At 37.9% G+C, this 15,066-nt stretch overlaps 1 protein-coding gene across 15 annotated transcripts in view; it reads left to right on the forward strand.

Moving 5' to 3' along the window:
- Positions 1 to 14,272, forward strand: part of phldb1a (pleckstrin homology-like domain, family B, member 1a) — a 41,353-nt gene extending 27,081 nt beyond the window's left edge. For 8 of the 15 annotated variants that reach the window (XM_043238550.1, XM_043238553.1, XM_043238554.1 and 5 more), the window contains 16 exons: positions 461 to 589; positions 2,070 to 2,225; positions 2,350 to 2,460; positions 3,269 to 3,355; positions 3,824 to 3,943; positions 5,271 to 5,390; positions 5,685 to 5,843; positions 6,087 to 6,230; positions 6,509 to 6,604; positions 7,821 to 7,890; positions 8,018 to 8,261; positions 9,544 to 9,634; positions 10,009 to 10,155; positions 11,312 to 11,531; positions 12,659 to 12,744; positions 13,046 to 14,272. In XM_043238550.1, coding sequence (XP_043094485.1) covers positions 461 to 589; positions 2,070 to 2,225; positions 2,350 to 2,460; positions 3,269 to 3,355; positions 3,824 to 3,943; positions 5,271 to 5,390; positions 5,685 to 5,843; positions 6,087 to 6,230; positions 6,509 to 6,604; positions 7,821 to 7,890; positions 8,018 to 8,261; positions 9,544 to 9,634; positions 10,009 to 10,155; positions 11,312 to 11,531; positions 12,659 to 12,744; positions 13,046 to 13,186 — 2,121 coding nt within the window. In that variant the 3' untranslated portion in view covers positions 13,187 to 14,272. The remainder of the gene's footprint in view (positions 1 to 460; positions 590 to 2,069; positions 2,226 to 2,349; positions 2,461 to 3,268; positions 3,356 to 3,823; positions 3,944 to 5,270; positions 5,391 to 5,684; positions 5,844 to 6,086; positions 6,231 to 6,508; positions 6,605 to 7,820; positions 7,891 to 8,017; positions 8,262 to 9,543; positions 9,635 to 10,008; positions 10,156 to 11,311; positions 11,532 to 12,658; positions 12,745 to 13,045) is intronic. The other 7 variants (XM_043238549.1, XM_043238552.1, XM_043238555.1 and 4 more) reach the window with 7 other exon arrangements.
- Positions 14,273 to 15,066: the final 794 nt, after the last annotated feature.

Raw genomic sequence — 15,066 nt, forward strand, 5'->3', positions numbered from 1 at the left:
TTTCACAGTAAATTGTACAGAAATCTAGGTTGCAAAATAAAGTAGTTAATAATGCAGCCACCTTGTTCTAGACAGCAATATAAAGAGGTGTCAGTGTGCTGTATTTATATTTAATATAAGTAAATTCACACATCGACAAATGTATGCATGTCATAAAGGCAGCACAAAACAGTCAATCCTGTGGCTAAATGGAGATATTTAGTAATAATACAACATTATTTATGAATAGCTGTGAATAGAGTAGTATGAGTGCTGTATAAATATTTATTCTGCTCAGATTTAGTCTGCTGCAATATGGGCTCTGATTGCCATGGCAACCCCATATCTAAACCCCTGTTTTAACTCAGCATGGTGTCTTTATCTAAGCAGTTTCCTCTTTGTTTTCACCCCTCTCCACCATTACTGGCTCACCGCGTGTGTATTTTACCAGTGTGTATGTTACTGTGTAATGTTTTTGTAGGAGAGAGCAAAAGTCTCAGCTGAACGGGATGTCCTGGCCAGGCTGAGGGATTCGTACAGTGAGCTGAAGGGCCAGCTTCATAAATGCCCCGAATCACTGAGGGAGCACTTACAGGAACAGCTGACCAGGGTCAGTGTGTGCTTTGATACCGCCCGAGAGAGTCACAATGACTATCGAATGTATACAACCACTTCACTTCAAAGAGAAGCAGGAGAAAAGAAAGAAAAAAGTAGGATTCAAATAACTATTAGCAATTTATATCGGGATTTTTAAAAACTCACATGGTTAGAGTTAGTGTAGGCTTTTTATTTAAACATTTTGTTTCATTCCTTTTTTTGAGAATAAAACAAAATAATGTATAACAAAGCTATTTACACAGTCCTCCAGTGATTTTGGTGTGTTTTGCTCATAATTTTTAATACTAAGCTTTGATGGTAATTAAATTAAATACATAAATGCAAATTATTATTTTTAATTATGACTCTTTTATTATACTGTGTGGATGTAGTTTGTAAATAAATTGGCTATTAAGCATTTCTTTTGTTTACAATAGCCTAAATGATAGCTCTGCTGCTGTATTAAACAGAAATGCTTGTGGTGGTTCGCTTATTCCAGCCAGTATTTAAAAAAAGCCAGGACACCATAAAACAGTTATACTTTCAAATACTCAAATAAATAAACCTGAATGCACCAATATTATAATTCTGGCTCATGCAACAAGGTGGTATTACAGTTTTTTGTTATTTTGTATAAATACATTTAAAAATATATGTTTTAAGTTTTTTAAATGCAATATTTATCTATATCTATATATTTAAAGTACTATTTAAATATGTTCACAGTGTGGAAATGTATATTTAAAATTACATTAGTAAATATAATCCAAATATATAGGAAATCAACATGCAAAAACTCAATATCAATATCTGTATATAAAAAAATTCTAATCTCTAAATGTTAATTAATAATACACTATGAAAATAACTATTGTAGTATATCACCTTCCAGTATCTCCAGCAATTAATGGGCAAAACACATGACATGATATAACAGCCTTAACTGGGCAGCTTGTTAGAATCTGGATCTGTACAAACTGCACAAATATCCTATGGCTGTGTGTGTTGGCTGTGTGTCTGCGCTCTCTCTCGAGCCACAATATGCTCATGGCAATAAAGGGTTTACACACTCCCTGAACAACCATATCATTATGATGCACCTCTACTGCTAGGCAATGAAAATGCATGGAATTTATTTACTTGTATGTCTGTCTTTTGCTTTCCACTCTTGCTCAAGTGCTTTTTTACTAAATCCCCTCACTAATTCACTTATATGGTAATGAACTTAGCGAATCGCCTCATTGTTTTGTATCTTTGTACACTTTATAACCAATAAGCAGCAAACAGAGAATGTGTATGAAATGTTTTTTCAGGAGATGCATTGAAAAAAAAGTGTTCCATACAGCAAACATTGTTTGGCAGACGGAGTGATCTTCTTCGGCATGTCATTGAGGAACATTTGTCTGTCTGCTTATTTGTTTCCCCCATCTGTTCGTCTGCCTCTGTCTTCCCTCTCTGTCTCTCTGTCCATCTGTGCATGTGTGTGTCTGTAGAAGGTGGAGGCACTGGAGTCGGCCACTAAGCGCTTTGAGGATTTGGAGTTCCGCCAGTTGGAGCGAGAGAGTGGCATAGAAGAGGAGAAGGAGACGGTCAGCAGGCAGCTGTTGCAAGAGAAGGCAGAGTATCACCGGAGTGTGGCCAAAAGAAAGGTAATGACACTGATCTCGGGTCAGTTCTAGGACTCAAATGTCAGTATTGAGCGGCTAATCCTGTATAAGACTGGAATGACATACAACCACATCCTTTTTTTAATAATTTCTCACATTTATGTAGGACAAAATGGCAGCTCTGGAGATCCAGGCTAACCAGCTTGGACTTCAGGCAGCTCAGGATTGTGAAAAGATGGCCAAAGATAGAACCCTGGCCCTACAGATGCTCCAGAAGGTTGGGAACCATTTAGAATTTTTATCTACACTTCACACCAAAAAACAAACAACAATTATATAAATAATTGAAATTGGATTCACACACACACACCTATTTTTACACACAAACACATACAAGCATTTAGGCTACATACATACAAATATACCTATATATATATATATATATATATATATATATATATATATATATATATATATATACACACACACACACACACACAAACACTCTATTTATATATAGATCACACCTGCACATATACATAAATTGTCTGTAAAGGCATCTCCCTCACTGAGTTGCCTACTTCATCCCTATCAGATTCAAAATGGTCAAAACACATTCTATTTATATATGATCTATATTGTCTCTGATCCTTCTGTTAATGGCAATTGTCTTTTTTCGAGCCTGGTAGTCCCGGGAAATACTGTAACCCATTCAGGACATGAGCTAGGGCTTTCCTTACCATAATATACCTAGAACATGGATTGCTGTAAACATTTACAACGTTTAAAAAAAAAAACTATTTACATGTTATCCAAGATGTTCATGTCTTTCTTTCTTCAGTTGAAAATAAATGTTTTTAAAGAAGAATTTTACTACATATAGCGGTCTTAGCTTGGCCTTGAACTAGCTTAAATAAAGCTATAAATTAATATTCACCCTATATATTTTGTAAATATTGTTGTTGGTTTAATTGTGAATGATTATCCTCATACATACCATAACACTAAAATGAACTTTTTTTTATTGTTCATAATTGAAACTGGTTTATTCCTATAATGGTAAATTTGACCCTGTATACTTTAAGGAAAAGGAGAGACTGTCTACCTTGGAAAAGAGATACCAGAGCCTGACTGGTGGAAAGATTTTCTCCAAGCCTGCCAACTTGAAGGAGGTAAGAGCATTCAACAGCCATGACTTTAATTTACCGATGGGTAATTGACCCGTTTTTGGTTGGCAAACAAACTGTTTTGTAAACTGTTTCCTAAGCTGGTGAAAAGACTGTATACAGAAGCCTTGTGATCTAAACTCGAATCATTATAATTCATGAGATATCTGTGCTGTTTCTCAGTATTTAGTGCATTGGTTTGAAATAAACGTACCGTTGTGTACATCCTGATGGTAGTGGTGTCTGTAGGGATACACTCGACTCCTTCTTAGCAGTGATGAGCACGTTTTTTCTGGGTTATCGCCATCGGCGATAAACTTCATGTCAATGCCTCTTTGATCAGTTATAAAATATGTAGAGGGAATCTGAAGAAGTTTGATAAGACAAATAATGGTATAAAAATGTTCTTTGGCATGGTTTGTGCAACACTGTCTGTTCAGTGCTGTTTGACTTCAGTGTTTATATTCAAAACAGGAAGTGCTTTACATCAGTGAACCTGACCTGTTAGATGAACTCCCTACCCAGAATTCTCTACTCCCCTCATCTTGCTGTCAAAGATCTACCCCTCAGATATATTCTAACAGGCCACAGGAGGTAAAAGCATGACCCCAGGACAGCTGTGAGGGATTTACAGACTAACAATACCATTATGTCATTTGCACTTATGCGCTTGTGCACTTCAGTCATTGCATCCCTCATAAGGAGCATGTGTCTCTTTGGCTGATGAGTAGAGATGGGAATTGTAAAGAATTTAATGATAATGGTTCCTTAATGGTCCCACTAACGATTTTGTTGGTATTAAAAGAAATGCAGTTTCATTACCAAATGATAAGATGGTTTCAGTAATAATAAAAACAGTACTGAGCAAATTTCATTAATTTATTTTTATGGAATACTACTTGACAAACTCATGAATAACCAGTCAGTCACTACACTGATTTCAAATGAATGACTTGGAGTCCTATATTTGGAGCTTTTACATAAGTAGTAGTGTTGTGGAATAATTGAATAAATATTGCAGTAGATGTATTCCACCCACATGCATGTGCAAAAACCATCTGTGGAACTTAATGACTCTTTTTCAATATAAAACCCGCTCTAAATAAGAACAGTTTTTTGCTTCCCAGCCCTACTGATGTGTATAGACATTATAACATGCATTACCATATGTTACCAAAAGTTTCGGGTCAGATACAACAAAACAGTAATATTGTGAAATATTATTATAATTAACAATAACTGCCTTTCTGTCAATAACTGTCTTCAGTGTTACATTGTCTTTCAGAAACATTCCTAATATGCTAATTTGGTTCTCAGATTTCTTATTATCAATGTTGCAAACAGTTGTTCAGAAGAACAGCGTTAAATTTAAAATGCACATTTTTGTAGTAGTGCACATGTCTTGACCGCAACTTTGGATTAACTGAATATTAATATATTAATTTTATATTAATTTCTTTCATTTCAATCAGTGAATCAGTAATTAAAATGAATAAATACTGACCTTAACTTTTGAAGATCTGGAATGCTTGCAGATGTTTCTTGAGCTGTTGAGTATTTGTAATGTTCATTATTTTATCAGTTGTACTGGCCACAGTTGCAGGTTTTCGTTTTTTGTGAGACCTTAATATGCACATTGTGAGTGTTGTTTGCCTCAAGCATGATGTCTGCTATGTTCAGGCCATTCATGAATGGTATGGTCATATATCATAGTACTGTGATATGGTGGAGTAGACATTCTGTGTTACACACGCTGCATGTGTGTACATTGGAGATGTTGAAGTGCGTGGCATGTTTGTGAAGTGTTGGGCACAAGCATGCTTTATCCAGTGGGTGCATGAAGTTTTCTGGTGCAGTTCTTCAAGTGTCATTTGAGATATGAACTGATATCATTTGTGGATGTGTGAATGTGTGTGCTCAGGAGTACCTAAAACTATCTGATGTATATAAGATGTATGGGAACGGATGTATCCCCGCCCAGACTGCCTTCCCTAACGCTCTTTGTCTACCTCTTGCTGTAACATCAGAAACACCTCGTGAGGTATGACTCCTCCACTCACTCTTTCATCCATGACAGAACCTTTTTCTTTGCCTCACCACCTCCTGTTTCCCTTTCCAATGCCATTTATTCCTAGTTTGCGGCTTTTCTTTTTATGATGCTGTCAGAATAACCCGCCGGCTGTCTTTTCTTGAAATTCTTATTTTTCATTTCTTCCTGTCTCTTTCCAGCTGTCTTTGTATCCTCTGCCTTTGCTATGCCAGCCTTATGCTTTTGTATACCTGAAATGCCCTCATTACATTTTGTGTTTGTGTGTGATGGTTTGGTTGTATAAAGGAGTATGTGACAGTCAGTCAGTTAAACCAGCTGTTCGGGATGCCCAAAGTTGACCCCTCCCCCACATCTTCAGTCCAATCATTCCAAGCTATTGTCGCTGACCCTGTCCACTCCAGCCACCCATCCCAGTGTGGCTCCTCCCAGTCACTTCCTGTTGAGGTGTGTGTTATTTCCTGGTGTTGATGTGTTTGTAGTTGTTATTTACCATACCTTGTGTTGATCTGACTTGTTCTTGTTGAGTATAGAGAGTTGAATGAAGTGGGACTTTGAGGTTCTGTGGTTTTATGAGATATACTTTAATTCACGACTCCATGCTTTCAATGCATGTATCTCTTCTTTCCTTGCTGTATCAATATTTCTCTTTTCCCCATCCATCCTCCTTTTACCTGGACTGCCCTTCAGACCCAGCCTGCATGGAGTAGACCCTCAATCCCCAGGCTAGATTCAGAGCGTTGGTACCAGGAGATTATGGCAGCAGGGGAGCCCAGTCATGCCTGTCCTCCCCCTCTGCCAGCTAAGTGTATCTCTTCACGTAAACCTATGCAGGTAAACTCTCTTCATTTGTCTGTTGTTCTGCTTGCATCCTCTATCCTTTTTCTTTCCTTAAGTTACCTGTCCTTAGTGTGCCTTTCGTTTTGAATCTCGGCAGAAATAATTTTAGTACTTCTATGTAAAGTGTTTGAGGTTTGGTCTTTGCTGCCGGGCTTGGTCGCTTTGGTGTGGTCTTCTTCCTTGCTGTGGAGGCTATAGTTGCCATAGTTGTCATATTGGATGGAGAATATGAATAAATTAGGTATGCATAACACTGAGATGCTTGTTGTCAGATCTATAAGCAGGACGGTGAGCTGGGACAGACCAATGGCACCTTTACACCCCCGCCTTCCAATATGAGCACATCAGGCAGAAACACCCCCACCAAAGTAAGACCGTTTAAACCATAAGCTCTGACTGCTTAAAAGAGGCTGCAATATGCAATCTGCAGTTTTGAAAACAACTTAAGGACTTAGTTCACCCAAAAATTAAAAAATGAAAATGTGGAGAAAAGTACTCTCCGCCATGTGGTTCCAAACTCATAAGACCTTAGTTCAGCTTCAGGACACAAATTAAGATGGCTTTAATGAAATCCAAGAGCTTTCTGACCCTGAAAAGACACCAACAAAACTACTACATTCCAGGTCCAGAAAGGTAGTGAACCTTGTAACCAAGGCAGAGCACATGTGTATTCTACATCAGAACATATGTTTTGTGGTACTTGTGGCCTCATGAATGGTGGCGGAAACTGACCTGGAAGAGAATAATCGTTGAAGGAAGAATTATTTTTCTTTGTGCACAAAAATTAGTCTCATAGCTTAATAAAATTTGGATTGAACCATTGATGTCACATCAACTATTTTAACAATTTTCTGTCTACATTTCTGGGACTTGAATTTGATAGTTTCATATGGAGGGTCCGAAAACTCTCGGATTTGTGTTCCAAAGATAAACAAATGTCTTAAGGGTTTGGAATGATATGAGGGTGAGTAATTAATGACAGAATTTTAATTTTTGGGTGAACGAACACTTTTGCATGGTTGAAGTATAGAGTGCAAGAGTATTGAGTATTTTTTCAACCTGATTCAAAATAGTTAGCAATGAGGTGAATCAAAACATTATAGATTTTGATTTGAGGCAAAAGGATGTATCTGACAGCTGAACAGGACTGTGTGATGTTGTGAGAGAAAGAACGCTAGATAGATTAAACAATAGATTAAAGGTTTGTATATTATCATTAAAATAATTTCTCTTGTGGAGAAAATGAATGGGATTTTTACTTTCAGAATTTGACTCTTGTGCACTCTGTTCCTACTTATTACAGGTATTACTCTTTAAAGTTTACCCTTCGATCAGCAGGTTTCTATTCCCTTTCCAAAGTGTGATTTCATTTGGACTAAAACAATAATTCATCTTACTTTAGAGACAAAACTGAAGCGTAGTTTGTATATAATCCTTGAAGTATTAGATTGAGCAATGTGTCATGTACTTACCCAAACAGATGAAGGCTGTGGTTTGACTATAAAAACCCCCCACTCTTGCTCCATTGTAGCTGTATAAATATTTTCAGATGTGTCACTTTCTATTTATCTCTTCTCTTTTCAGAGTCTTCCAGATCTGTCTCCTGCTTATTTGGACTTAGACTCCAAGAGACAATTTGATCTACAGGGCAGAGGTTAGATTAGTTTGTAAACAGTGTGTGTTGAATAATTTAAGTTGCTGTGCCGTATAACCAAAAGGTGGTTGTAGACATACTGTACAGTTCTGCGTTTTTATTGATTTTCTCTGGATGTATTTTCTAGGGCTCTATACCTGTGATGATTCCAGAATCAGGCCTACGGATCCTAAACAGAGCCACTGGGGGGCACCACAAGGCTCTCACTCCCCTTTCCCACCTTCAGGTGCTCCCATGGTACACTACTCCATTCTGCACCACCAAGCACCCCCAGCTGGAGAGTCAACGTATGACACTCTGAGTCTGGAGAGCTCTGACAGTGTGGAGACCAGCGTATCTACTGGCAACAACTCCGCCTGTTCACCTGAAAGGTGAGACAACAGTTGTCAAGGGAACCCTTCGTTCTGCCTCCATTCCCCTGACAACGGGTCACGCTGCCCAATTTCCCCATAAATGTTTTTTTTTTCATCCTTTTCCCAGAATAGTTCCTGGGTTGTTTCCATGACAACACATACATTGACACAAAGAGACACGCTATTCTTCTCGTCTTCAAAGTTTGGTCTTGTCCCGAGGCAGAACGAGCACAGAATGTCATTTTAAAGTATGTGCTCCTTGGAGCCAGGGAGGCTTCAGGTGTTTCGTCAGATGTTGAAGTCATGAAAAGACATTCGCTTGATGTTGCCCTACTTTTCAGCATCGATAGTCTGGACGAGAATCTTTGACCATGCATTCTTACATATCGGTTAGGTGTTTCAGCAGTTTTAAACTCCTACATCCCTTTTCACCCTCGATCAACCTTTTGCTTTGAGCTGGTAAAGGAGGCCCATCAAAAAAGCATGTAGGTCCTTTACTTAAAAGTGAAGTAGAAAAGAAATCACATACTCCTGACCCAGCAGGAAGGAGCATGATGATATTTTTTATTTTTAACCTGTGGCAAAAATCATGGTTGCCTAGGGCTTAAGAAAAAAAAGACATCGCCTGGCGTGGGAAAAAAAAAGTAAAAACAAAGCATTTTTAACATCTTGCTACTTTTATCTAGTCGTATTTAGACATTTTAACAAATGCAATTTTAACCAAACTAACTGTGCTACATTATTAAATATACACACTGCTGTTCAAAAGTGACTGTAAATAGTTTTAAATAGTTAGATACAATCCAATAAATGCTTTTATTCTGTACTTTCTGCTCCTCAAAAATAATAAGAAAAAAATTATCTATCACGGTTTCCTCAAAAATATTAAGCAGCACTGTTTTCAACATTGATGATAATAAGATGTCTTACTTAAAAATGTTGAAAATGAGGACCATGACTATCCATGCGAAATTAAATACTGGAGTAATGGCTACTGAATAAATTACATTTGAAAATATATATCTAAAATAGAAATAGGAAATGGTTATGTTAAATATTTGTGCTATTAAAGAAGTATAAAGAAATATATATATATATATATTTCTTTCTTTTTTTAATGTATAATATTTTAATAATAATAATTTTCAGTCTGCGTATGTATTAGATAACTGAAATGATACATATTTTATTGTTATTTACAATTTGAAGGCTGTTGTGACTAGAGTGAGCACTCAGGCCTGATGTCGTCTTCTGCCACTGAAAGCACCCCAGCAACAGTAACCGTGTGTTTCTCCCTCAGCAGCAATGGGCTGGCGGGACTCAGGCTGGAGGAGATGGAGAAGATGTTGAAGGAGGCCCAGCAGGAGAAAGCCAGACTGGTGGAGAGTCGAGTGAGTGCTATTAATCTTTAATTGTCTGTGAAATATAATCTATCCCTCTCCCTGTCTCTCATATAAAAGAGATCTTTTTCATGAATTTAAAAAGGAAGCCCCTGGTCCCTTTGGCATTACTGCATTAAAGATTGTTTCTTACCTACAAAGAGTGATAGACATGAAAGGCTGGATCTTAACAAGCTCTCCGACAGTAATACTCACTCAGACAATCTCTTGCTGAATTATTTTTTCATCCATCCCCAGTCACCCTGCACCGCACTGTGTATTTTATGTATTTGTATGTATTTTTTTTCCCTATTGCCTATTAAATCTTCTCACAGTAGATTTGAAGCCCCTCTGTGTCTTAATCTGTCTTCTTTTTTTTTCGTCAGGAGAGGGAAGTCCAGGCACGAAAGCAGCTGCTGGAGGCTGAGAGAAGGCGGCGAGAGGAGGTGGAGAGGAGGCTGCTGGATGAGACTGCACACAGACAGAGACTTGTGGAGGAAGAGGTCAAGCTGAGAGAGAAACAGTGTTCCCAGGTCAGTACGTCTGGTGAACACCTCGATGAACGGCTCTCAGATAGTCGCCCGCTCTTTTATTCTGCAAATACAAAATCCTCACATGTCCTCACATGAGATAAAAGGGACAGTACATAAGGCTTGCATTAATAAGTCATTAATAAATATTAATATTTATCATCATAATGCTTTATACATCAGTAGTTCATGTACATTCATATGTGTATATGAATTAATGTATATTTGGGTCAGTGATAAGTCACAAAGGTTATTTAAAAATACATCAAAAATATAATTAAAACTAATAAATTACTTGAATACACCTATTGTAAGTGATTTTGATATTTTTATTTAATATTTAGATATTATTTTTATTAATATTTTGAATTTTATTAGGTAATTTAATTTGAAAAACGGTCTATATCTAACACTGCAGCAGTTGTTTAAAAAAAATTAAAAAGCTTTATTAAAAGACATGTTGGCATAAGTAGCAATTTTGAAATCGAAGTCAGTGTGAAATGCAGAAACCCATAAAATAGAGGACCCCTTTAGCTCATTACATTTCTCACCAGTTGAATAAGCATTAATTAAAGTGTTTAGCACAATATAATGTGTATATAAAACATAACACCTTGTTGGTGTTAAAAATAGAAGTGTTTGAAGCACACACTGTAGAGTAGCGCCTACACACTCGAGCAGACTGTCTCGCTGTCTGCGTACAACTCTGAACCCAGAAGCGAGCTTCGCTGGTGCCGCTCTCAGGTCACTGAATGTTTTGAGTTGCTCTTTAAAAGTCTTTATGAGGTCACTGGCTCAGCTTGACTGGGCCAGACGGGAGGCATGAATGCACAGAGAGCAGCTCCGCACAGCAGGTGGATGAGAGGAGACACGCAGACAGATGGTGAGAGGGAGAAAGCAGAAAGAAGATAAGATGGGAGGAAGAGGAGGGGTGTAAGACAGAGGCAAGGAAGGGCAGGCCAGCAGGACACCAATGTTTCAAACACCGATAAGTGACAGAACCAAAACGATGAAATCATCCTGGGTTTTTCGCTACTGTATGAACTGACATTTTTTGGCACGACTTAAATGTACTAATCACAACTTTCACGTTATATTTCCATGAAACGCATTGTCGTTATGTGTACCTGAGTAAGTCGGTTTTATCCGCCCTCCTCAGGCTCGGCCAATGACGCGCTACCTGCCAATTCGAAAAGAGGAGTTTGACCTGCGTTCTCACGTGGAGTCATCAGGCCACTGCGTGGACACATGCGCATATGTCATTGTTACAGAGAAAATGTGCAAGGGCCATCTTGTGAAGATGGGCGGCAAGATCAAATCTTGGAAAAAACGCTGGTTTGTCTTTGATCGACTTAAAAGGACATTCTCTTATTACGTAGGTAAGATCATTTTTGTATTTATTCCTGAATAAACTATCAGCTATATATTTTTTTCAGCACAGCTTTTTTTCAGTACATCAGTACCGCTTTGTTTTAAGCTACATGTAATTATAAAAAATGATGTTGACAGAAAAAAAGAAAAGAAAGCACATCATCTTTCTGTTTTTCTTTCTTTCTGTGGAAAAAGAAAAAGGGAAGAAATAACAAGGTTAAACAAACAAACAAAAACAATCCACCGGCATTGACAAGGTGGCATATTCTAGTGAAATGTTTTATCTGGGTTCGCTCGATTTCCGATCGTCCTGTCTTTCTTTTAGATGTTAGACGTTCTCTCTCTTTCTCACACATATGCTTCGCTCATGTGTGTAGCCTTTTCACCCCCTCACTCCCCATGTTAGTAGTGATGATGATGATGGTGATGATGATGATGAAATAAACTGCAATACTTTCTCTAGCCCGGCGTTTGTGAGGGATGGGGGTGTAGATTTACCCCTGGCTCAGTTCTAAGTAACAATACTGCACTTACAACTCTTCAAAAACACGAAACAAAAACTATTTATCCCATTACTAAGCAGATTTGTGTAACGAATAGAGGCGAGCCAAAAAAAAAATAAAACTGTTCAAAGGGGAAAGTAATAAATCTTAAGCGTCGACAGGTGCGAGGAAGCTCACTGGAGGCTGACGAGCCTAAAACAGTGGTTTCAAATCATCTACCAGATAGAATCAATCTGAAGAGAGGTGTTAATTTGCGCTAAGTACCGAAAAAGGGAAGTCTGTCAGAGAGGCTGCAGTGGGTGGCAGACAGTGTTAAATTGAGACAGACAATGCTTTTAGGTGAATCGCTCTGTGCGCTTCGATTCACTTATAAGGCGTACGTGTTCAATCCCTGCGGGCAAAGCTTTTAAAAAGTTTCTGGTTTTTTTTATTACAAAATCTAGGAATAAAAGATATTAAAAAAAGATATTACTGAAATGTAAAACAAATGATGCAGATGTGTTGTTGTGTAATGCAAATAAACTACAAATGGCAACTGGCAAATGCGATCTCTTCATAATGAATAACAAAGCTGATCTGTACGGGGAAAAAAAACAAATTCTATTAACGGAATTTTCATTTTTGCTCCTCAGATAAACATGAGACCAAACTAAAGGGTGTCATCTACTTCCAAGCCATAGAAGAGGTGTATTACGATCACCTGCGCAGCGCAACTAAGGTAACGAGTGCTTTTTCAACACCTGTCAACATCAACAAATCAAGCTCCATACTCTCACACTACAACACCAAGTTTGGTGAGCACACAGTGAAAGTTTAAACAGACAGGCGTCTTTTTATAAAGAGAATTTCTTACAGCAGAAGGCAAAAGAGATCAAAGGCGGCTTCATGTTCATGTACATTTCGTCATGCTTGCTCTTTTTTCCTCTTCAGCGACATGCCTTTTTTCCTGCCCTGCTGTTCTCCGTCTTCTCACACTTTAACACACACTTTGTCTTTTTTTTTCCCCCCTGCCCTTACAGAGTCCGAATCCTTCGTTAACCTTTTGTGTGAAGACTCACGATCGACTTTATTTCATGGTGGCACCGTCCCCAGAGGCCATGCGCATTTGGATGGACGTCATAGTAACGGGTGCCGAGGGCTACACGCAGTTTATGACCTGAGGGAGAGCGGATGCGCTTCCGCCTGCAGCGATGGGCCTCATTTCGCAGGACGTGTAACATATGCAACATTATGTTTAAAAACTTCAGCCAGCACTGACTGATTTCTTTGTTATTGTGACGAGAGAAGAAACTGGAAGCAGGCTGGCCTGATGACGACGTATTATGATGGTCGGGTTTTATGTTACTAAAAAGAGAAGCTGAAAAATGTTGATCATATATATATATATATATATATATATATATATATATATATATATATATATATATATATATATATATATATATATGAAAAAGTGGAAGAATGTTTGTCTTTGTATTCATGTAATACCGAGACAGGAGACAGTTACAGAGCTTACAGTATTTTACGGCATTTCAAATCAATCATATGCATTTTTTTTAACTCTGTAGTTTTATGGTGCCGAGTATTCAGGTGTATATGCATCAGTGTATTACCTCTTTACTTCTAGTTATTTAGGTGTCATTACATGGTTACAATGAGATTAAATTTAATAGTACATGATAGCAGTCATAATCTCTTTTTAGGTCGAAAGCATTCACAGTTTAAATTGCTATGAAAGATATTTTACCGCATTTTATGTGCTGTATGTGTCAGATCATATATTATATGTTCTTTGTCGCAAAGATTATTAAACAAACGGCTCAGGTGTGTGCTCAGATATGTAACTATAAACTGTAGGCCTGCTACCTGATATGTAACTTTATCATTTATTTGGTGGGGGACCATTGCAGTAAATATTTTTTTTTGTTTCAAGACCTTGGTACTTTTGTACCGATCTGGTTTTGTCTTGCCAAAGCTTCACCCACGTTGATATGCGTACTCTGACTTGCACATCTTTTATTTCAGGGTTTTAGAAAATGTGTGGATGTGCCACTATGATTTATAATCTGATATGTTGTGTATTGTGCTGTTCAGATTATCGATATCCTCTTTAATGAGAAGAACAGTTTGAACTTTTGATATTTCAGTGTTACAACACTAACCGTATATTTCTAAATATTAACTTTTTTCATTTGACAGAAACAAGTAGCATATACTCTGAAGCAAATAAAAAAAGTCTAACAAAATATAGAGTTTTCTTGTGTTCGTATAGGGGAGAGCTGAGCAGGTTGTCATACCTTTTAGTATAATCATTTTTTTCAGGCTCGGTTTATTTTTAAAAGTCAATTTCTTTTAGACAATGCTAATGTCTTGACTGCAAGGAGTGGGACAACATTTTAAAACTAAAACAATCTTATGACAACACAGAGGAGAAAGGGTACAGTACGAAAAAATAACTATTTAAATTGTTTGAGAAACATAATTGACTTTTTTTTGCCAGAAAGCAGTTACAGCTGTAACTCTGCCTATGCGTTGATAGATAGGGGATTTCCCAAGACAGTCTCACGGTATAAACAATCATTTAAAAAAAACATCTACAATTTTTTTTATTATATATTGTTATTTCGACAAAGAAATACTTTAACCTGAATTATGTTCCAAATGTGCGTTTCCCCTATTCTTAAGGCTTCCGAATTCCAGCACTCTTTAATAGTATTTTTTTTAATTGTCCGTTTTGAGGGACACCATGCCGACACGTCTGCACTTGACAAACAATACACAGTTTATTTAAAACACTTTTTGCGTTTCTCCGTTCGAGGGACCGTACGTCTGGAGCAAGCCGAGCGCTCGCTCGTGACGCGCTTGGTTTTCCCCGTGTTTCCGGTAGAGGGCGCGACTCGTCACGTCTCGCCGCTTCGGCGCGTGTTTTCATGCTCCAGATGCGAGGGCTGGATCTGCGTTCCGCTCTGTGTTCTGCTGAGGCCCCGGGGCCCTGAGCTTGTTTTCTTCTTTGCCTCGCACCCAGTCATTACCATAACAG

This window comes from Puntigrus tetrazona, chromosome 5 (genome assembly GCF_018831695.1).
Source record: "Puntigrus tetrazona isolate hp1 chromosome 5, ASM1883169v1, whole genome shotgun sequence".
Lineage (NCBI taxonomy): Eukaryota > Metazoa > Chordata > Actinopteri > Cypriniformes > Cyprinidae > Puntigrus > Puntigrus tetrazona.